The sequence below is a fragment of the Lytechinus variegatus genome, chromosome 1 (assembly GCF_018143015.1).
Source record: "Lytechinus variegatus isolate NC3 chromosome 1, Lvar_3.0, whole genome shotgun sequence".
Taxonomy (NCBI): domain Eukaryota; kingdom Metazoa; phylum Echinodermata; class Echinoidea; order Temnopleuroida; family Toxopneustidae; genus Lytechinus; species Lytechinus variegatus.
Window position 1 is genome coordinate 13903785 of NC_054740.1, and position 23814 is coordinate 13927598.

The 23814-nt window shown below is 37.9% G+C and overlaps 2 protein-coding genes across 4 annotated transcripts in view; one reads left to right on the forward strand and one right to left on the reverse strand.

Moving 5' to 3' along the window:
* Window positions 1–23814, forward strand: part of LOC121406469 (circadian locomoter output cycles protein kaput-like) — an 89742-nt gene that overhangs the window by 36142 nt on the left and 29786 nt on the right. For both annotated transcript variants that reach the window (XM_041597483.1, XM_041597491.1), the window contains exons 5-7: window positions 12089–12317; window positions 13691–13853; window positions 17818–17924. In XM_041597483.1, the coding sequence (XP_041453417.1) occupies window positions 12089–12317; window positions 13691–13853; window positions 17818–17924 (499 nt within the window). The remainder of the gene's footprint in view (window positions 1–12088; window positions 12318–13690; window positions 13854–17817; window positions 17925–23814) is intronic.
* On the reverse strand, window positions 264–8479 carry LOC121406453. Of its 2 annotated transcripts, XM_041597470.1 has the most exons (3): window positions 7865–8479; window positions 1159–7531; window positions 264–825 (listed from the first exon to the last, which is right to left on the reverse strand). In XM_041597470.1, exon 2 carries the CDS (start codon window positions 6745–6747, stop codon window positions 2119–2121), a length of 4629 nt encoding a protein of 1542 aa, XP_041453404.1. In that variant the 5' UTR covers window positions 6748–7531; window positions 7865–8479; the 3' UTR covers window positions 264–825; window positions 1159–2118. The 2 variants fall into 2 exon arrangements, with proteins under 2 accessions (XP_041453404.1, XP_041453407.1); XM_041597473.1 differs by lacking the exon at window positions 7865–8479 and having other exon boundaries at window positions 1159–7643.

The following is a 23814-nucleotide window of genomic DNA, read 5'->3' on the forward strand; positions in this document are numbered from 1 at the left end:
CTACTGTTTTTTAATGCAATGGTACAAGGCGCGAAGGGAGACTTACATGTAGTACAAGCTAGATTGATGAGTGGTTAGTGGGATCCATAGAAGCATGAGCAGTGGCAGTAGGCATTTATACATTGTGTTTTGCAATTCAATTTGTCCAGTCTGTAGGATCGCGTTTTCATGTATGCCAATACTTTCTCTCCCTGTTAAAAAAAAATCTTTTGAAAACCTTTTTAAACAGATGATTTTAACATGTTTCATGCCTTTGACACTGTCACATGAAAATAACTATACTTTGCAAATTCACTCATCAAAGATAAACAAAAAAAAAACTAACAGACTCAAAAGATCTATGTTCTATCACCAATACTGATGTATTTAATTATTCATAAGTCTTGTCTTGCTACCCTTTTCTTCTCAATACACCAGATTACAAACAAACATCAATCCAAAGTTTGTTTTACTATTCTTCTATGACTTTATAATATACCAGAGTACAAACCTAAAACAAAAATATATAACAACAAACTGATTTACGAAATGAACCTTTTTAAACTTGAAAAACGAACCGCATTATAACTCTCACAAACTAAGATGGATTTATAGTCTCTCAAAATGACACCGCTCAAAATCGTTCCAAATGTTTCATAGTTGTGTCACTCTCTCAATTGATCAAATGTCATACGTCACCGCTTGAAGATTTGACGTTGAGAATCCTTTATGTAGTTAAGACGAAGCTGTGTCGTGATGATCGTACATGACTCCTGAGTGCTGAGTTTACTGGTAGTTGGATCAGAGTTGGATGGGGTGTGTCTCCTGCCCCAGACTACGTGCCATCTAAAAATAGATTTCATAAACAATTTCTACTATGCGGTTCTTGATTAACTAATAATCTATCTAAAATGGTTCACACAAATAATGCAGTTCATCTTTAATACTCTCATATTTGTATACATTCTTACAAAGTTCTTCTATTTTAAGACTTCCAAGATTCTGACTTAAAGTGACACATTGTTCAAAGTTCAAAGATAAGACTTTACTCAATATAATTACTTAATTAATACATTTCAATTAACGCTTTATCGTGACCTGTTTTATTGTCACACTTAGAAACATACACATTTATTTAATTACTTCCAAATCTCAAGATAATTATGAGAATTAACTCACCGTTGGTGCTCTTTATAAATGCTTGAGAAAATTCATCGTAATGAAGAATTTGCCTGTCATTACAATTGCAGGTCTTTCCTTTTGCCTTGAAATCACTTGAAAACAAACTCTTGAAATTAATAACTCATGTAGAGAAACTCATGTCGAAAAAAAGTCAAAGAGGCCCTTGGAAAAGGTACCTGTCTCCTCTATAGGCTAGGTGTGTCTGTCTCAAAAATCCTTACTACTTGCCCAGTGCAAGGAGCATGATTAAATCTAATTTGTATTTAACCACCTGGATATTTCCTTCAAACAATGCCCATCCTGGGCTGAATAAAACTAAGAATTTACTTTGAAAAGCCTTTCCTCGGCTGAAAGAAATGAGGTATGTATTCAAACTAGCTCCAATATTGTAGACAAACCACTTTCACACTATAAAGATTAACCTTGGTCACACCTAGTGCACACATGTCATAATGTGAAGACCCTTTCACACTCGAAATTTAATCTCTTCTTTATCTCCTATTACTAATCTTCACATACACCCCTATACAACACCACACGATGGCACTTCTACTTTCCTCCTGTATCCATAGAAACAAAATAAGTGAATACAATCTCACTTCCACTGTGACATTTTACCCCCCAATCTAAAATTGTATTCACTAATTTAGAAAGATAAGCATTAATTCGTCCTTTTTGCATCATATGCTTATTTCACAATAAAATTATCATTTAGGTCTCAAAAGAAAAATAATGACACATATTTATCAAATGTACCAAATAACAAAATCTACTTTATCTTTTTTCATGACACTGCTTTAATTTGTCATTTTCTTCATTAATTCTGAAAATAAATCCCAAATGAGCTTTATTCTGGGAATTTTATTTTTCACATTTGTTTCTCAACCTATTTTCAATTAACGTTAAGAAGACACTTTTTTTTAAACTTGTGTCATTTCCCGACGTTCCTTAATTTATTTACAAGCGGCTGAGGAGATCTGCCCCTACGTTATCACTACCTTTTATTGACACTAGTCGAAATCGATAGGGCTGCAAAGCTAGTGCCCATCGCATGACCATTGGGTTGGCTACTTTAGTACGATGAATGTACGTTAAGGACTGGTGATCGGTTTCGAGATCGAACTGGTTTCCATAGAGATATGTCTCAAACTTCTTGACGGCCCAAATGATCGCCAAACATTCTTTTTCGATCACGGCGTAATCCTTTTCACTATCCTTCAACTTTCTACTAGCATATGCGACTGGGAATTTCTCGTTAGCATGCTTTTGTAACAAAACGGCGCCTATGCCGTTGTCGGATGCATCTGTTCTCAACACAAATTTCTTTGTGAGGTCGGGAAGTCGTAATATGGGAAAATTACTCAATTTGGACTTGAGAGTATGGAAAGCTTGCTCTTCATTCTCTCCCCATATTACCTGATTTCGTTCACTGTTTTTCAACTTGTCAGTCAAGGGGGCGGCGATTGCCGAGTAGTTCGGAATGAACTTACGATAGTAATTTGTAGTACCTAGGAATGATCTCAACTGTTTCTTAGTTTGAGGCTTACTGATTTCGTTGATTGCAGTTACCTTCTGCGGTCTTGGTGCTAGTTCACCTTTACCTATGACATGTCCTAGGAATTCTACCTGTTCTTGAGCTACATGACACTTACTTGGTTTGGCAGTGAGGTTAGCAGCACGGAGTCGCTGGAAAAGCTCTTTCAGTGCCTGTACATGTTCTGACCAAGTGGAGGAATAGATTAGTATATCATCTATGTAATTGATTGTTCCATGGAGACCCTCGAGGGCTTTCCTCATAAGTCTACTGAAAGTCGCCGGGGCATTGACTAAGCCAAACGGCATCATGGTGAACTGAAATAAACCATCGGGTGTTAGGAACGCAGTAAGGTGCTTGGCTGACTCTGACATGGGGACCTGCCAGTAGCCCTTACTGAGGTCTAATTTGGTGAAATACCTGGCATGTGATAACTTGGTGAAGAGTTCTTCTTGGTCAGGGATTGGTTCGGCGTCAAAGACTGTGATTTGATTGAGCCTGCGGTAATCAACGCAGAATCTGTTACTGCCATCCGGTTTCTTAACTAACACTATGGGAGAAGCAAATGGACTGTTAGAGGGTTCAATTACTCCAAGTGCAAGCATTTTCTGTACTTCATCTTTGACTGTCTGTCGGAGAGCGTGAGGAATGGGGTATGGTTTGCTCCTGCGTGGTTCATCCTCTGTCAGTTTGATGTCATGGTGACCTAGTGTAGTCCGGCCTGGAAGATCTGTAAGGGTATCTTGAAATTCAGTTAGTATTTGATTAATTTCTTTCCTTTGGGTAGAGGTTAGATCTTGGTTGATCGTCACATCGGCTACGGTTTCCTGTGAATCAAGAGGAAATGGTTGGAGTAAAGCTTTGTTAGAAAGAGATGTCTCTGTTGTATCCTCTTCGCATTCTATGACGGCGGTAGCAACTATCTCTGGTTCTGTGAGGGTCATTAGTGGGTGAGAAAGAGAACTTACCTCGTCTTGTCGTACGTTATACTTCTTCAGAAGGTTGATATGAAAGACCTTCGTCTTGCCATTCAGATCTATCCGGTAGTCAGATGCACCGATTTTGGCAATCACGTTGAAAGGTCCTTTCCACTGAAGGAGTAGTTTGCTTCGATCTGTGGGGAGTAAGAGAAGGACTTTGTCACCTGGTACAAAGGAACGTACCTTACTCTTCTTGTCGTACTGTTTCTTGTAGCGAGTAGCTGACTTCTGGAGTGATCGATGAGCTTCCTGGCATGTCTCTTCTAACCTGTTTCTTAATTCTAATACATACTCATATGTTGTCTTGGTTTCGGCTACGTCCACATTACCTGTCCATAGTTCTTTCAAGATCGCCATTGGTCCACGAACCTTCCTGCCGTAAAGAAGTTCGAAAGGAGAAAAGCCCAAGCTTTCCTGTGGAGATTCTCTAATGGCAAAAAGCAAAGGTTCAACGTACCTGTCCCAATCTGATGGACGTTCAGCGCACATGCGTTTCAGCATCTGTTTCAGTGTGCCGTTGAAACGTTCCACTAATCCATTGGCAATGGGATGATATGGTGAAGTGGTTATCTGTTTGATAGAGAGAAGTCTACTGATATGGTTCATTACTTCAGACGTAAACTGAGAGCCTTGATCAGTTAGCATTTCACTAGGAATACCTACTCTTGTGAATACACTTACTAAGGCTTCAGCTACCCGTTCAGCTTCGATACTTGGTAGTGGTATGGCCTCTGGATACCGAGTTGCGTAGTCTACGATGGTGAGGATGTATCTGTTCCGGCGTTCTGTCATGGGCTGTATTGGACCTACAATATCAACTGCAATACGTTGAAATGGAATTTCTATTAGTGGCATGGTACCGAGAGGAACCCTGGTTACTTTACCTTTCGGTAGGGTGCGTTGGCATACGTCACATGATTGACAATACCTGGTGACATCAGAGGTGATTCCTGGCCAAAAGAAATTGGTTAATATTTTGTCAGTAGTCTTCTTGGCACCTTGGTGGCCTCCAAATAAGGTTTCATGAGCTAGGCGCATCACTCGAGTTCGAAGTGACTTGGGCACAACTACCTGGTGGAAGACACTGTCATGTTCAACATTAGGGGAATGAAACTTGCGAAATAATATACCATCTCTGTAATAATAGGAAGAAGTTGCATTTCGATTATTAGTTTTCTCTTGTTGGGAATCTGCTAGTTCTCTAGCACGACGAAGTGATTCGTCAGTCTGCTGAGCGTCCTTAAGTTTCTCTGGAGTGACAACATCCTGTAAGGGTTTAGGAACTTTAAGTGGTCGAAGTGGTTTACCTTCATTCTTGACTTGATTCCTAGTTTGAACAGCATTTGCCTGTGTCGTTGGAGTCCAATTGAGGTCTGGGTGATCTGGAGGGAGGATGTCTTGCACGTTACCTAGAATAAGATCGTACAAGGGGTTCTTCATGCAAAGTACATCAATTGTTTTGACTAAGTAGGGTGTATCAACATGGATTCTTGCAACTGGAACTTTCCTTACAGTCCCATCTATTAAAATACATGTGGTTTCCTTACCTGTCATTTGTTCTGGAAGTACCAAACTTTGACGGATCACAGCACTGCTGCAGCCGCTGTCCCGAAGTACTGAGACCTGTTTATTTCCAACAATACCTTTTGTTACTGGCATTCGTTTATCTATATTTACTTTGCTATTACATGCGGCACTTACAATTGGAAGTGAATGACCACATTGAAGGGTGATGTGATCTTGGTTATCTGGCAAACAACAAGAATGGAGTGATTGCGGTGAATCATTTATCTCCATACATGATGCTACTGGGTCGAATCTAACATCTGTGTGGGATGATTGGTCATTTAAACTTGGTTGGCCTGGTAAGTATTCATAATTATTTGTCCTAAGCTCGTTGGGCACATAAGACATAGCATGACCTTGATCTGTCCTAAATGGTGGGGCTTCTGCAGACAGTGACCTAGATTGCTCTGGGTATGTCCTAAACTGCTGCATATGTGGACTTGCATTGCTATCAATAGTTTGGTTCATATTAGAAAAAGCAGCACCTAGTCTAGGTCGATTGTAATTACAATTCCTTGCGAAGTGTCCCGGTTTGTGACACAAATAACATGTCTTTGGCATGTTAGGACTGGTTTGAGTGTTAGTCATAGGTTTTACTGTACAATTTCTGGCTAAGTGTCCATTTCTGTGGCAATTGTAACATTCAATTGGTTGATTTGCGAAAGCACCTTTGGGTTCTGAGTTATAAATCTTACCTTCGGGTTTCTTTACAAATCTATCCTGGTTTCTGATTTGTCTAGAACCTGACTGAGTGAACATACCCCCACGGGCTGTTAAGTATTGTTCTGTTAGTTCAGCGGTAGTCTCTAAATCAGAAGGTTGTCTTTCCCTAAGGAAGAGTGACAGTTCTTTACTACAACCATCTACAAATTGTCCCTTTATTATGAGATCTCTCAACTCTACGAAATTCTCCTTTATTCCAGCTAACTTTATCCACCTATCAAAATACTTCCCAATTCTGGCTGCATATTGGTGACCAGTCTCACCCGCTTCTGGTTTACTAGTGAATAACTTATTCCGAAATCCCTCTGCTGTATAATCATATCTCTGCAGTAAGGCTGCCTTAAGTTCATCAAAGTCACTAGCATCCCTATCTGGTAAACGAGAATAAACATCTAGAGCCTTTCCACTCAAAAGGGCGCTTAAATTCATTGCCCAATCTTCTTTCTTCCAACCTTGCCCTATCGCATATCTCTCAAAACGATGCAAATACGCATCAATATCATCTTTTCCATCATTAAATGCTGGGAGTTTAGGGGTCCTAGCCGAACTTCGATTACTACTAGACTGACCTCCTGGGTCTGAAGTACCATCCTGCTTAGCCTTTGCTAATTCCAATTGTAGTTCTAATATCTCTTTCTCCTGTCTCTTCAATTCTAACAATTCCGCTCTCTCACCTCTCGCGTCTCTCTGAGCATCTTTCTGTTCTTTTTCTACATAATCTTGGAGTTCTTTTCCACTAAACCCAAGAGCTTGACCAACCCTCAAATATTTTTCTGGATCCATTTCAAACTTCCATACAAACAAAAATCTAACAAGGACTTTGGTTCAGACACACCAACCTTTACAAAACAATTCAAATTCTATCACTTCCTTAATCTGTAATGTTTACTACCTAATTCCTATGACTAATCCCTATAACTATAAATTTGCCTCAAGATTAATGAAAAACATTTTCATGTGACTGATGAGTGAATCTTAGCTCCCGGACAAGCCCCCAAAAATTGTCACATGAAAATAACTATACTTTGCAAATTCACTCATCAAAGATAAACAAAAAAAAAACTAACAGACTCAAAAGATCTATGTTCTATCACCAATACTGATGTATTTAATTATTCATAAGTCTTGTCTTGCTACCCTTTTCTTCTCAATACACCAGATTACAAACAAACATCAATCCAAAGTTTGTTTTACTATTCTTCTATGACTTTATAATATACCAGAGTACAAACCTAAAACAAAAATATATAACAACAAACTGATTTACGAAATGAACCTTTTTAAACTTGAAAAACGAACCGCATTATAACTCTCACAAACTAAGATGGATTTATAGTCTCTCAAAATGACACCGCTCAAAATCGTTCCAAATGTTTCATAGTTGTGTCACTCTCTCAATTGATCAAATGTCATACGTCACCGCTTGAAGATTTGACGTTGAGAATCCTTTATGTAGTTAAGACGAAGCTGTGTCGTGATGATCGTACATGACTCCTGAGTGCTGAGTTTACTGGTAGTTGGATCAGAGTTGGATGGGGTGTGTCTCCTGCCCCAGACTACGTGCCATCTAAAAATAGATTTCATAAACAATTTCTACTATGCGGTTCTTGATTAACTAATAATCTATCTAAAATGGTTCACACAAATAATGCAGTTCATCTTTAATACTCTCATATTTGTATACATTCTTACAAAGTTCTTCTATTTTAAGACTTCCAAGATTCTGACTTAAAGTGACACATTGTTCAAAGTTCAAAGATAAGACTTTACTCAATATAATTACTTAATTAATACATTTCAATTAACGCTTTATCGTGACCTGTTTTATTGTCACACTTAGAAACATACACATTTATTTAATTACTTCCAAATCTCAAGATAATTATGAGAATTAACTCACCGTTGGTGCTCTTTATAAATGCTTGAGAAAATTCATCGTAATGAAGAATTTGCCTGTCATTACAATTGCAGGTCTTTCCTTTTGCCTTGAAATCACTTGAAAACAAACTCTTGAAATTAATAACTCATGTAGAGAAACTCATGTCGAAAAAAAGTCAAAGAGGCCCTTGGAAAAGGTACCTGTCTCCTCTATAGGCTAGGTGTGTCTGTCTCAAAAATCCTTACTACTTGCCCAGTGCAAGGAGCATGATTAAATCTAATTTGTATTTAACCACCTGGATATTTCCTTCAAACAATGCCCATCCTGGGCTGAATAAAACTAAGAATTTACTTTGAAAAGCCTTTCCTCGGCTGAAAGAAATGAGGTATGTATTCAAACTAGCTCCAATATTGTAGACAAACCACTTTCACACTATAAAGATTAACCTTGGTCACACCTAGTGCACACATGTCATAATGTGAAGACCCTTTCACACTCGAAATTTAATCTCTTCTTTATCTCCTATTACTAATCTTCACATACACCCCTATACAACACCACACGATGGCACTTCTACTTTCCTCCTGTATCCATAGAAACAAAATAAGTGAATACAATCTCACTTCCACTGTGACAGACACTCCATGCTAAGACTTTAAAGTTTCTTTTTTGGAATTGCGATATAGGCAAATATCTATCCTACTTTATCGGAATGTCACTTTTTTCTCTTTCTTTTTTAGCTTAAAAAAAGATCTTTCATTTTATTTCTTAGATGGATATTGGATCGGTGCTCTCCTTGACATTGACTATGTGTAGTTATTTGAGGGCAAAACTCTTTACGGGCTTGCAACAAATCAGATTCCGCCCACATGTACAATGCTAGACACTTTATTAGATTTGTCAGATAGCGACGTAAAGTATGTTATAGAGTGAGTTTCGCAGCAACACCCTGAAATTGTGTCCACTGATTTGTCAATTAGCCCTGATTACTCCCCTCTCTGCTTTTCGTGATGTTTTGAATAGATTGTGCTTACATGTATATCTGGTAATAATATTCTCTTCAAATGGAAGAGAATCAGGAGATCCTGCGTCACCTTAGGAAAGCATTGATAATCGATGGGAAAGCATCATCTGATCTGTATACATAGGATTTATCTCCAGATTTAAGACACATAAGATCTTACCTGGGGCGTATCGCACAAGATTTGATTAATATGCGTGCTTGATTTGTTCATTGTTCACTGTAGACTTCATGGAGAACCACCCGAGTTTATGTTACCAGAACCTGTAGGTATGATAATAATGATTATACTTGCTTAACATTTGCTTTATCAGATGTCTATAAGCACTCTACAGTAATGCAGCATAAATTAGCCCAGCTTTATGTTAGCAGATCAGCTGTTACCCGCTTCATTTGGAGGAATAAATTCCTACCGCAAGTATTTTGGAATTAATTGTAAGTTCTATACTTTGCTGTGGTGTTGACTTACAGTTTTGCTTGCATTGTCCTTGTACAATCGATTGTATCCTTTCATGTTACAGGGCATATTTCATGCATCAAATCTTGGTTTGCCAAGCTGTGGCTTTTCACATGGATTTGCCTTATGGGGGTATTTTTACTTTCAGAGGGCTCTAATAATGCTAAATTAGCTCCAGAGAGTAGCAAACTGATGAGTTGGTCTAGCATGCGTTTTCACTTTGATCCATCATCTCCAGTCTTCCAGGGAAAAATTGATGCTTGCAGGGTCAGTTCTCCCATTTTGAAAACGTCAGATCTTGCAAAGTCTCCCATTCTCAGAAATTGGGGGAAGCGCATAATAATTTACATAAGAAACATCTAAACTTTGACTTGTTTTGATATAGGCGAGTGTGGGGTAAATATAAGGTCACCTTTTTTATAATTCCAATTATATCCATTTAATGTAAAGCAGTAGAAACATGATTAGTTGTTGATTAATAGATCTAGAGTAGACTGACATTATCCATTAGAAATTTTAGAACTAGTCAGCCTAATTTGCATTTTAATGACCTGTAGATATGCACTGTGTTACTCAGGGCTGATATCACTATTCAGAGTTGAGACAACATGAAGTGATCTGTTCAGTTCCCTTTCCATGTACAATTATACATATGAATATTATTGTTCATTTACTCCTCGCTTGTTTCTTAAATTGTTTACTATTATGTGAACCTGACAGTTCAATTTATATATTTGTTGCAATTACTGTTGTACTGTATTTCGTTGTTATTAATTTGATTTGTCATTGAAAAGATATCTTGTTATGTTTGAATAATAATAAAATCCCTGTGGAGGGGAAACAAATTGAAAAAAAAAACACTAAAGAATAAACAAGCCTGGTAATTCATATATGGTGAACTCTTTTCTTTAATAATATCATATAGACTAAGTGATCTTTGAGTCTACATGTATTTGAACAAATCCTCAACCAAAATGCAAACTTACATGTATACAGTAATTACAGTTAAAAATTGTTCTGAGCTTTTAGGTGTCACAGTGAGTCTCAGAATGTCAAAAGGTAATTGCTGATATGCGATAAAAAAGTAGCCCCAAGATATTCAGTGGTATCCCCAATGTTAAAAAAAAAGTAGCCCCCCCCAATAATTGATTCCTACCCTGGTAATCTGTGATGAGCCTTCTTGTTCACTGCCCAAATCTGTGACTCATAGTTGAGGGTTCGGTGTCGTAGTGCTTGAACGAGCGCTAGTTCGTACATGATGACGTCATCCAAGCTTAGCATACATGAATGAAGTCGCATCAACATTTGAATTTCGTTGATTCCGCAGGGCTGGTAAACTGCAAATTACTGCTTGCTACCAGCTTTTCCATTACATTTAGTATGTCCTGTTTTCAGACACTACATATCTGATAGGTAATTGATGTTCTATTTCCAAACAACTGTACATGTTTTTCGGCTTTTTGCGCAAGAGTGCAAGAGTGCAAATGTCGCCCCACTAGTTCGTAGCGTGATGCTACACCTGATTCCCCGGCAGAGCATCGTCCAACGGCGCGCTAGTAACCTTTCCAGATTAACTGTCCGACACTTATAGGACATGCATGTGTTGACAGTGTCGGTAATTTTTTATCAACCAAGGGCGCGCTCGCTATCATGCTGGTATGTGGCGTGGTACGGGTACGTCGACTTAAATCGAAACTGTTTTCATCAATGTACGAACGTGATACTGAACGAGCGGTGTCACCACTTCTGGTGAACTAGGACTACGTTGGAGTCGCATACGATCTAAAGCTTACTTATATCTTTGCTAAGGAACTATCTCAAATACTCCTCAAACAGTAATCCAAGATGGCCCTACCATTCTTGAGCAGTGAGCTAAAAACTAACAGGTGGCCTTTTAGGCCGTTCTCACTATGCTTTTTAAAACTGGTTTACTGGAAAGCAATTTTGGAAACCAGTTTGGAAATTCGCTTTGCTAGCGTTCCCACTTGATCACACGAAAGTGGTTTTAAAAATCACGTCACGTAAAGCAATCTTGTTGCTACGGAATCGCTCTCAGTGGGGTGACACATTTTCGCGCGAAATTCAAAACTTTAGCAGAGGCATTCTGCACCTGTCGTGTGGAGTAGCATGCTCAAATGTGTGAAGATCGCTTCCTGAAGAATGGATGTGTCCTCACTTATGTTAAAACCAGTTTAACAAGGCAAAGCGATCTTGAAAACTACATCGCGAGGTTTCGCTTTTTGCTCACTTTCTTGTTGATATCTAATCTATGTGATTCGTCAAAGATAAAATTTGTTGTGACTGAGCAGTGGATAGACAAATTACTTCAAACAAATTTTTCGAAGTTGCAATGTTGTAAAGGAAAGGTACAAATAATTTTTACAATCAAATCATTTTCAGCTTGTAAGTCGCTAGGTCAATTTTATTGAAGTTTCATGCCTTGTCATTTTAAATTACTGCATAGGAATGTGACAGATTCGGTATTATCATGCCTGCTCATTAGTTTAAAAAGGAAGAGAAAATCAAAGACGAGGAGCATGCATTATTGGGGCTAACCGATCAACACGTTGAGTCTGTGAGCTGGCAGGAATTCCTTGTTTAGCAGTGCACAGGAACGGCAGAAGCCACATCCTCGAGGAAGACAAAAACCTGGAGAGCTGCTTCCACTACGCCACCGTAATGACGTCAAAGCTCACTCATCTACATCTGGTTTACCCATGATATTAATTTGTGATTTTCTGTTTTCTTCAATTTTACACAAATGCAGAAAGACCTTGAGTCATGTACAATATATGAACTTATCCATGAAGATGACAGGCCGGAAATGTTCAAGATTCTGTCCCGGGCAGATTCCTCCAACGGCACTCCGGATGTCCTAGGGCAGAGGTTCTCCTTCTCATGTCACATGAGGAGAGGTACATTAGAGCCAGATAAACCCGCCGAGTATGAACCCATCCGCTTCAATGGAAGCTTCTCCCTTCTTAAGACAAGCCAAGGTGAATATACAAATTGCTTTTCAAAAATTTTGTCTATACTTAGGACTTCATCGGCAATAAAATTTCGGCTTTCACTGGATATTCTGTCAAGGTACATGTATACTTTCCGATTACTACTGATGTATTTCTTGTGATATTCTTGACAAACAAAAACCATCCATGCTCTTTGAATCTTCTTGATGAATAAAGTCAATCATTTTTGTATGAGCTTTGAAATCACTTTTCTTATATTCATGGATATATAGCTGAGATTTAAACTAGATACCCAACAGATAAACATTGATTAAAAAAAAATAACCTGTCATAGTAAACACAGAAAATATAAACTGTCAGTAAGAGGAGAATTCCTAAAGATTTTCAATGATTAGAAGCATCTATTTCAAAAATAACAAAACGTACTTGAGTGCAACTATGCAAGTTTCATGCATTTTCACTTCTACATGTAAGTAACCTGCTTAGTATATTGCTTTAGAAACAATCAAGACTGGAACGGCTGTACAGTGCAATGAAGCCAGTTTCTTTGTTTGCCGCTTTCATTATTTAAGAAACAAATGTTCAGCTGGTATGCAGTAAAAATGCATGAAACTTACATGGTTTCATTTGTGACAGGAGGGTTTTTTTATCTTGTATATGTTCAGTAAATTTGATTGAGTTCTGTGCTTTAAGGCCTAGCTTCCAAACAACATCCCTCTTTGATATCTGAACTTGTAACCAAGTGATGTTTTTTTTTATTGTATTTTACCCTCTAGTTTTGCTAAAAAGAAAAAAATAATTTTTTGTTTGGATTCATACCTAGAGGAAATTGATTTCATGTTTCTATGACATTGCCAATTTAACGATTTTAGTGATTTAGTGAATCATTTAAAGGGACTCTCCATGCTGAAAATTATGTGATTTGAATAGAAAACTAAAGAAAAAAAAATAATGAAAATTTGGTCAGGAATAACAAAGATGTGTCTATTCAAAGTTCTAAATTATTTCTGTGAAACATGTCTAACGTTACATGTATATTACATGACTGCTGATTTATAAAGATTTTCATTTTTTTAGATTGTTTTGCGTGTATGAAAATATGAAAGATTCTTGATTCCTCATTTCTAATTTTGAAAAAAAAAAGAAATTTGAGATGCAACATCATCAGCCCACCTGTCATGATATCATGTATTTAATGAATATCTTTACAAAATATTGCTGAACTTTTAAGGATTCAATAACTTAATTTATTTTCTATCATATTTGCTCAATGAATTCTAGTCAATGTAATTCCAGCTTGGAAAACACCTATTGAATTTTTTGGGGGTCATTAGACTTCAGCTACTAGATGTCTATTTTTGATAATTTTGTTGAGCGTATTATGACGTTTTGGTTTGCAGCTGCTTTCACTGACATCGTCACCACACCAAGGTACTGCTTTGTGGCAACGGTTAGATTACTCTCGACACAGTTGAGCAGAGAAATGGCAACTTTCACTGAGAAGGGCAATGAATTCACATCAAGACATAGTCTCGACTGGAAATTCCTCTTCTTAGACCACAGGTAATGGTGGTGGTGGTGGTGGTGGTGATGGTGATGGCAGTGTTGTAGTGCCTTGATGCTCGGCCTTGGCCTTAAGGCGCCTTAAGGCCTATTTTTTCAAAGCCTTGGCCTTGAACATTCAGGCCTTGGCCTTGAGAGGGCCTTGGCCTTGGCCTTGAGGATTTTGAGCCTTGAAATTTCAAGGCATTTTCAAGGCATTTTCAAGGCTTTTTCAAGGCATTTTGTATTTTGTACTTTTCATTTGTTTTATACAAGTAATTATAAATGTTTCAATTGTTCTGTACATCTAATGACACTAAATACTACCAGTCAGCAGCAGCAGAAGCAGTATGTGTACTTAGCAGTGCCATCAATTGCAATTATCATCACATAATTATGTAACAAAGAGAAGTGATGAAAATTAATATTATTTATTGGTAATATGACGTAATCATGACTAATAAGGATAATGACAATATCAATAATAATGATAATAATTACGATTAGGATTATAGTCAGTGGCGTAACTACAGGGGGGCATGGGGGCACGTGCCCCCCCCCCATCGGCTGACTAAAAAAGGAGGAAAAGAGGGAGAAAGGAAGAGAAACGTAGTGGGAAAGAAGACAATGTTCATTATAATGTTATAATTATGTTATGTTACATTACATAAGAAACATTTTTTTCATATAAATGAAACATAATTTGCTCAGGGCATATGTCTTCATTGTTCCTGGTGCTCCCATTGTCTGTTTACCGAGATATATAATCCTGTTATACTAAAACCTCCCGTTTTCAAGTCAATATACACCAAACTACCAAATAATAATATATTTCCTCGCACTTCGAGTTATTCTTTTACATGTACAAAAGTATGCTTCTTTTTCATGAATACTGTAAGTGATTGTCCCATTTTAAGGTCTTAATATAAAACATTTCCTGTCCGTGCTTACGTTCGCAGTAGTGGATTGGTGAAAGATGTCTGCTCTCCATCAATTCCTAGAATGAGTCCTTAAAATGTTCCTTTTTCTGTTTTCTGATCTGAATATCAAAAATTTTCAGCTCGCGCTTCGCGCTCGCATCATTTGGTTAGTGAACTATGTAAGTCCTTCTTGAATTCCTACAAACAAGCCTTAAAATGCCCCTCTTCAGGTCTGAATTTCCTAAATTTTCAGCTCGCGCTTCACGCTCGCAAGATTTGATTAGTGAGATGGGTATGTTAATTGTTAATCATGATTACAAGTGCTTTATGTGCATGTTTAGATGTAATTCTAACAAAATCAGCAAGCGCTTATTGGCACTCCCATTAGATGACTATGGTGAGATGTGTATAATCTTAATAGATAAAAGATTCCTAAAATATAGTCCTTAAAATCTTCCTGTTTGGGGTCAATATCTACAAAAATTTCAGTTCGCGCTTCGCGCTCGCATTATTTAACGAGACAGGTACGTATCATGATTACAAAAGATTGATTGTAATGTCCCTTTTTAGGTTTGAATATCAAAAATTTTAAGCTCGCGCTTCGCGCTCGCATTATTTGACTAGTGAGATACATGTCCGTTTATTGGCACTGTCCTTATAAAAATATCTCTATTAGTTCAGAATACCTGGCAACTGGGAGCGCTTTGCGCGCTCACTAGGCAATTCCAAGTTTTTGCTGGTGCCCCCCAATGCCGTGACCCACGGTACGCCACTGATTATATGACAGGAATAATTCTGACAGATCTGACTACAATTTTGACAACAATTTTCATACTCTAAAAATAGCTTACTCTAAAGAATGATAACAAGGTTGATTTCTATTCCATTAGGTTTTCCTTCTATTATTTTCTTTGACCAACAAGAATGTTTTAAGTCTTAATGATATTCTGAAAAGATTCGGTAAACTTGAACACAAACTTCAATTTCGTCATTTCCAAATGGGCTATGGCATCAATGGCATGATGAGCCAAAAATTTTGAGGGGCCAAGCATGGCATACAGAGCAAAATTTTAGGTTTCAAAATCAACAAATTTTGGATTGTGCTTGCATAAATTATTGTTAAGTAAGGTTCGCATTCAATTTACACAAAAAAATGCTTAGAATGTCTAGTTTTTAGATCGGAATATTACAAATTTTTGAGCTCGCGCTTTGCGCTCGCATTTTTTTGATTGGTGAGTTATGTATCCTATTTATGAGTCACTAAATGCAGTCCAGAACAGCTTCCTTTTCTGGTCACTAAAAATTTCTGCTTGTGTTTTGTGCTCGCGTTAATTTGTTTAGTAAGATGCACACCTTTTTCATGATTACAAAAACAGCTCAAAATATTTAAATTTCATTTCTTATTACAACTCTCGCAAGGATGCGCTTTAAACAGTGATTGGCACCATTAAATTGACCCAAAATCGAGTTTTACAACTTCAAAATTGATTTTTTTTTTCAAAACCACTTGCTCGCTATGCTTTCTATAGCGGGAAATTAAAGCCTAAATCAAAATATCTGTCTTATCAATTAGAAATCACTTAAAAAAGCTTTGCTGAACTGCACCAAAATTCTCATTTTGACTTATACTGTAAGTGCATTTTTGGCTTTGACCTCCCCCCCAAAAAAATACATTCTGCCTCCCCTGTCCCAGGTAGAGGAGAAAGACATGTTGAGAATGGGCATGCCATGATCAGATCACCTTGGTAATAATAATTATTGCAATGTGAATCGCCTAGAACAATAATGAATTGTACAAATGTAACTATATGTTTATTTTAATTTGATGTCTAAATCTACATGATCTATCATAAAATTATTTTCGTTTTAAATGTACAAGGGTAAAAATTTTTGCTCGCTCACACCTTTTATACATTTGGTCCTGTGTGTCATGTATGCCGCCTAAGCATTGTTGTCTTTTTTTCCCCATATATTGTACAATTGAAATGCCTTGGCCTTGGCCTTGAGGTTTTCAGGCCTTGGCCTTGGCCTTGGGTTTCCATGCCTTGGCCTCAGCCTTGGTTATTGAAGCCTTGGCCTTGGGTATTAAAGCCTTGGCCTTGGCCTTAGCCTTGGAGGTTTGAGCCTTGACTACAACACTGGGTGATGGTGGTGATGATGATGGTGGTGATAATGCATGCTGCTGAGGAGAATGATGAGGAGAAAGATGATGATGATTATGATGGTGGTGGTGTTGGTGGTGGTGATGATAATGATGAAGTTGATGATGATGCTGATGATGAGGAGGATGATACAACAGTGATGATGAGGATGATGATGATGGTGATAATGATGATGATGATAATGGTAAGGATGATGATGAAAATGGTAAGGATGATGATGGTGATGATGAGGAGGAGGAGGAGGATACAACAGTGATGATGAGGATGATGATGGTGATGGTGATGATGATGATAATGGTGAGGATGATAATGATTGATGTTGAGGAGGAGAAGGATGGTGAGGATGGTGATACAACAGTGATAATGATGTTGATGATGGTGATGATAATGATGGTAATGATGATGACAAAAAAACTGACAATGATGATGGTGATGATGATGTTGGTGGTGATGATTGGTAATGGTGATTTTGATGATAATACAATGATGGTGATGGCATAGTTGAGGCAAAAAAAGGAAGGAAATGTACATTTGTGAAATTTCTTATTCTTTTTTTCTTCTCTCAATTAGACTTCCAGGGAGTCCTTGATTTTGATTGGCTTTTGAGGGTTTGTCAATAATGTGTAAATTTTGTGAAAGTATTTAATTCTGGGTTGCTGCGCAGTCATGCTAAGTTTATAGCGACAATCCCTGCGACCTTCTTTAGTCGATATGTCATCTAAAATGCATCTTTTTCCTTGTTTTGCTTTGTCATATATTTCGTTACGCACTATATTTTTTTGTTAATTTGTTAGTAAAAAGTTGCAGAAATCAATATGAAATGTAATATGGGATAAAATTTGAAGGCTATATATTATAACACAAAATTATTTAAAAAAAATCTTTTCATTTTCTTGTTTTTAGGGCCCCTCCTATTATTGGTTATTTACCATTTGAAGTGCTTGGAACATCGGTATATGAGTATTACCAGCAGGACGACCTGGATAAGCTTGGAAGATGCCATGAAGCATGTAAGTTAAGCCATTTTGAAAAAAAGTAGATGTATATTAAAAGGCATATTTATTATTGAAGCTTCCGAAGGTTTCCATGGCAAAGAAGTAGAAGGCGATGCTGCACCAGCCCGAGTTTGCTCAATATAGAGATTTTATTAGCCTGATCAGCTCTCTTCACGATCAATCACGAAATTCAAGAAATCCCATCTCCACCAGCACAAGAAAAACAATTCGTGCTCGAACGAGGCATGGATGCATTATATTTTGACACTGTGAATAAATAATCCGTAGTTGAATTTTGAGTGTGCCTGCACCTGCAAATTAGCGAGATAAGCCATAAATAGCGCAAGACTTTGCAAATAATCTCAAGTTGACTTAGGATTGCAATCTTGAGATTAATCCAGTGAACTATTGCGATGATTGCGTTGCCATTACTAATAATCTCGAGATTGTTCAGATTGGGATAATTGGCGGGATCAGAAATAGCTCAATTTTTTGAAAACCCGGGCTGGTGCAAACGGCCCTATAGTGTACTGTGGTTTCATGTTATACCATTCTTAAAAAGACGACAAGAACAGACTTAATTTATGAACAAATTTTCGGCATTACTTCTACATGTATGTGTTTGAGATTACATGCTTGATCTGTAATGAAAATCATAAGTCAGAAAAAATTGGAACCAGTGGGATTCGAGCCTGTCCTCTACTGCTTGCCAGGCAGCGACTCATTCACCAGGCCATTCTTGTTCACGGCTAAGTCACGATGATGAACTGGAATACAAATACCCTTGATCCTCTTCTTTCTGGCTCGTTAATATGCAAGAACCGACTTGTTGGCACGTTGAGTTTGGGTGCATGGCGCTTTTCAGGATCAACGCCTGCCCACAAAAGAATACATGGTGTACTGTAAAACTACTACACTCCATATTTACACTTGCCAAAAGAGAGAAAACCCATGAAGCATGCTGCCAGTGTGAAAGGAAAGCATCCGATTTCCCTGAAAGAAAATATGTCCCAAACGAGAAGGTTACTTTCAGAAGTGGAACAGCTTTTGCAGGGATTTCTCCAAGGTTACCTTTAGGCCTAAGACATGGTCCCCTATTTTTTATACCCCTGCTAAACAAAAGTACTTGATTTTTTTTCATTTAATCTTTTTGTAAGAATGTGGTCATTTTGTCACCATGATCACCAACCTTTAATATTTCATTTGGGAGATACCATTATACAGTAAAAGGTCATTGACCTTTGACTTTGAAAAAAAAAATTCCTCATAACTCTTTTTTGGGGAAAATGTTGATACTTGTAATGTACCTACTCAAATCAGTTGAAAAACCATTTCCAATAATTTATACCAGATTGGTTATAATGGAATCTAATTTTGTGTTACTAGTTCATTTGATTTTGATTTGTTTCTCATTCATGTGTGTCAGTGAATGTAAGCTGCTCGTAGTAGTTAAAAGAAAGACGGGGGGGGGGGGGGGGGGGGTGAGGGGGGAGGACAGGAACAAGGAAGAATGGCATAATCAAAAGAAAGGACAGGGAAGCATTTCATGATGCGACGTGTCAATGAATGTTATTAGCTACTAAAGTCCTTGAGTCTGGTTGGCTGGTTGATGTTTGTCAGGGAATAGCTTTATGAAACACAACCCCATGTTGCACATGCCAAGGTCCATCTGTGTATTCTCTTCAATCAAACATGGTATTGATTGAAAAATCAAATCACTGATGTGTGCTTCGCTTTACTTATTCCTATCCAGAGATATTACGAAGGCTAGCCTTGCAGCTGATTTCTGCAAGGAGCTTCAAACAGAGCTCCTTGATTTCAGCGAAATTCACATTGGGAGTTAAACAAAGTCCATAAATATGACATAAAATACTGAAAACCAATTTAATTGGTGTTTTATGTTTAACTACAGCTGCTACTGTGATGGTTGGTTGTGGAGGTGTTAGGTTTTGTCCCTTGAATCTCTAATTATGGGTTTGGGGTTTGAATACCAACTAGCGCTCAAGTCCCTGGTGAGATGCCAATCCACATGCTTCCTGCCCCCCCCCCCCCCCAAGGTTATAATGGACACCCAATAGGGTGTAAAAGTCATTGGTATTGGATTGGCACAGTATGCGCGCACCTGTTAAATGTTTTCTGGCGAGTGAAGATGTTTTATTTAACACATGGATTATAATAGGCTATGGGCTACTTTTTACAACTTAAAGCTACATGTACATGTAAATCTGCAACATTGGAGAAGCATTAACATTGCAACGAATTGGGATTGTCCATAGCTCTTATTTCATTAATTTTTCTCAGCTATACTGTGACCCCCATATAATTTATACTATTTGATATGCAATTAATAAAAAATGTTTTGTCCAGAATTCAAAATCAGAATCACTCTGTTGTCCAACTAACTGTTGTAATCATAATGGCAAACTTTTTAGGTCAGAGAGGAATTGTCAGAGCATAACCTCTCCTGTCAGATGCGAAATTTCCTTCTTTCGACTAAAGATATTAATCCATCCATCGACGGCTCACTGACAGATATTGCTTTCAGTTGGTGGAAATGACGGTTATGTGACTTGCAACTTCACATTTGTTATTTTTCATATGTTTGTAATATGTTGTAGAACAAGAACAACAGTATACCAATTAGTGATGCGGCCACCCTACTAAAAGAAGACTCAACAAGAAATAAGTAGATGAACTTTGCCATGCAGATAATATAATTACTATTGCACTCTAAGAGTATTTATAATTAGAATGTTAAGTTTAGAAGCATACATGGTAAGCAGGAATAGGAAGTGAATTGTTGTTTACCTCTTTCAAGTAATTTAAATCAGGATAATAAGATATTAATAAGGGCCCCATGAAAAAAATCTTAAAAAGATATGTATAAATTTTGTCTCATATTTTTGGCACTGTTTTCATTGATAAAAACGATGTGTATGCAAAAGAATTTTTGTTTATAGAAAATGCCCCCATGAATTATGGGTGAAAAGAAGAAGAAAAAAAAAATCTGACTTGCCCATAAATCAGAGCCTAGTTTCACCTTGTGGGAATTTGTCTTGAAACTAGAGTGATCCAAATTACCCCTTAGTCAAATCCCTTTGCATCTATAAGTAACAAATCCTGAATAATAATTTTGAGTCAGACTATGGAAAACCTTTACACTATTAAGGGGAATATTGTAGAATTTAAACAGTATTATCTTCTTAGATTATAATGAAAAATGCTTTTTTAACAAATGAACAGTGCATGGCAAAAAAACTAGTTATAAAATACCAATTATTTTATTTTGCCTGAAAACCTTTGAAGCCGTATCAAAATTGGTCTCACAGGGGTGGGGGGGGGGGGGGGCTTTGATCCAGTGCCAATGGCACCAGCAGTTACAAAAGCAATCTGACATATGAGTCGGACTTTAACTAATCTCAATGCTTCCAGCACTTGTTAACTCTTAATAGATGTTGAATAGTGTCAAAAGAGAGAAAAGGGACCTCAAAGAAATAAAAACAAAAACCCTTCATATTTAATATTTAGAGTGGAGATTAGTGTTGAAATGAGAAGGGGTTTACCTGAAAAATGTTCAATTGAGGCTTAATGTCTAGGAAATATTTTTTATTTGATGTAAATATTCAAGTTCTCTCTCTTCCTATCGCACTCTCTTCTGCCTCTCCCCACTCTTTTCTTCAATTTCTCCTCCTTCTATTTCCTTATGGTATAAATTTACTGCATTGTTGTTATAATAACTTGAAGTACTACATGTAATTACTGTGGGGTTGTTTTGAAGTGCTGTTTTCCATGTAGGAGAGTGTTTCTGTCTACTTATGAATCGTTCAACTCTAAGTAATGAGGAGACGAGATGGGGTTTATGCACCACTGGGTAGACTGCCGATTCGTCCATTGCCAATTCGTCTACACATCACATGGTATACATGTACCTAATGTTGTAAGTTAGAGCAATTACGGGATCGGAGTTCGGTTCGGAAGTTTTGCTCCTAAAATCGGAATCGGTTCGGATATCGGATCGGAAGATATTCAAAAACAAAAAAATACATTAAATTTTGTATGTGGCCGGCGCGTGGACAAATGCGGCACGCTACACTGATGGCAGAATTTGTTTTGACCTCCGACAAAAGCGGAGGAAGAAGATGATGAGTTGTTTTGATCTCCGACATAATCGGAGGAAGGAAAATAAGATAATGACGTTCCAGCGCGCGACACTACCGCCGATCAACGATAGGCCTCTTCTCTACAACATCGTGGTGATGGCGGAGTCCGTCGTGAACTTTTAGAGGCCGCATTACTTACCGAAAAAGACGCACTATTATCCAAAATTGTTTACAATGATATTCACCATCTCTACAACATCGTAGTGATGGCGGAGGTAATCGTAAACTCTTAAAGGTCGCATGACCTCCCGAAAAAGACGCATCATTATCCAGAGTGGTTAACCATGATATTCACCTTCTCTACAACATCGTAGTGATGGCGGAGGTAGTCGTAAACTCTTAAAGGTCGCATGACCTCCCGAAAAAGACGCATTATTATCCAGAGTGGTTAACCATGATATTCACCTTCTCTACAACATCGTAGTGATGGCGGAGGTAATCGTAATCTCTTAAAGGTCGCATGACCTCCCGAAAAAGACGCATTATTATCCAGAGTGGTTTACCATGATATTCACCTTCTCTACAACATCGTAGTGATGGCGGAGGTAACCGTAAACTCTTAAAGGTCGCATGACCTCCCGAAAAAGACGCATTATTATCCAGAGTGGTTAACCATGATATTCACCTTCTCTACAACATCGTAGTGATGGCGGAGGTAATCGTAATCTCTTAAAGGTCGCATGACCTCCCGAAAAAGACGCATTATTATCCAGAGTGGCTTACCATGATATTCACCTTCTCTACAACATCGTAGTGATGGCGGAGGTAACCGTAAACTCTTAAAGGTCGCATGACCTCCCGAAAAAGACGCATTATTATCCAGAGTTGTTTACCGTGATATTCACCTTCTCTACAACAACGTAGTGATGGCGGAGGTAATCGTAAACTCTTAAAGGTCGCATGACCTCCCGAAAAAGACGCATTATTGTCAAGAGTTGTTGACCGTGATATTCACCTTCTCTACAACATCGTAGTGGTGGCGGAGGTTATCGTAATCTCATAAAGGTCGCATGACCTCTCGAAAAAGACGCATTATTGTCCAGAGTTGTTTACCATGATATTCACCTTCTCTACAACATCGTAGTGATGGCGGAGGTAATCGTAATCTCTTAAAGGTCGCATGACCTCCCGAAAAAGACGCATTATTATCCAGAGTTGTTTACCATGATATTCACCTTCTCTACAACATCGTAGTGATAGCGGAGGTAATCGTAAACTCTTAGAGGACGTATAGTCAGATAGTCGTAAATATTACCGCGCATGTCAGCGTGTTCAACTAAATCTTATTTGCCTCCGCTTAAGATCAAAACATATCGTCTTTTCGTTGTTTTTCTTCCTCCATTTTTGTCGGAGTTCAAAACAAATTATCACCAATTATCATCATCATCGTTTTGTTCTTCCCCGATTATGTCGGAGATCAAAACAAATCATAATCTTCTTCTCCACCTGCCCTTCTGCTAATATCGGAGATAAAAACAAATCATAATTTTCTTCCCCTTTATCTTTTCCTTCCACCGCTTTTGTCTGAGATCAAAACAAATCACCAGCGCATTTTGACGGCAAACATGTCGCCACGTGTTTTTTTTTGTCTTGTTATGTTTTGGTTTTTCCGATCCGATTTTTGACCAGTGGGGAAAAAATCGGATCGGAAAAATGTAGAAAAAAGGGGGAAATCGGATCGGATCGGGAATTGGAATAAAAATCGGTTACAGCATTACATGTACCCGTATTAAGTCGTACGCCAT

Excerpts from the sequence above, each read along its gene's own strand:
- LOC121406453 (XM_041597470.1), bottom strand. The coding sequence starts at position 6,747 with ATGGATCCAGAAAAATATTTGAGGGTTGGTCAAGCTCTTGGGTTTAGT.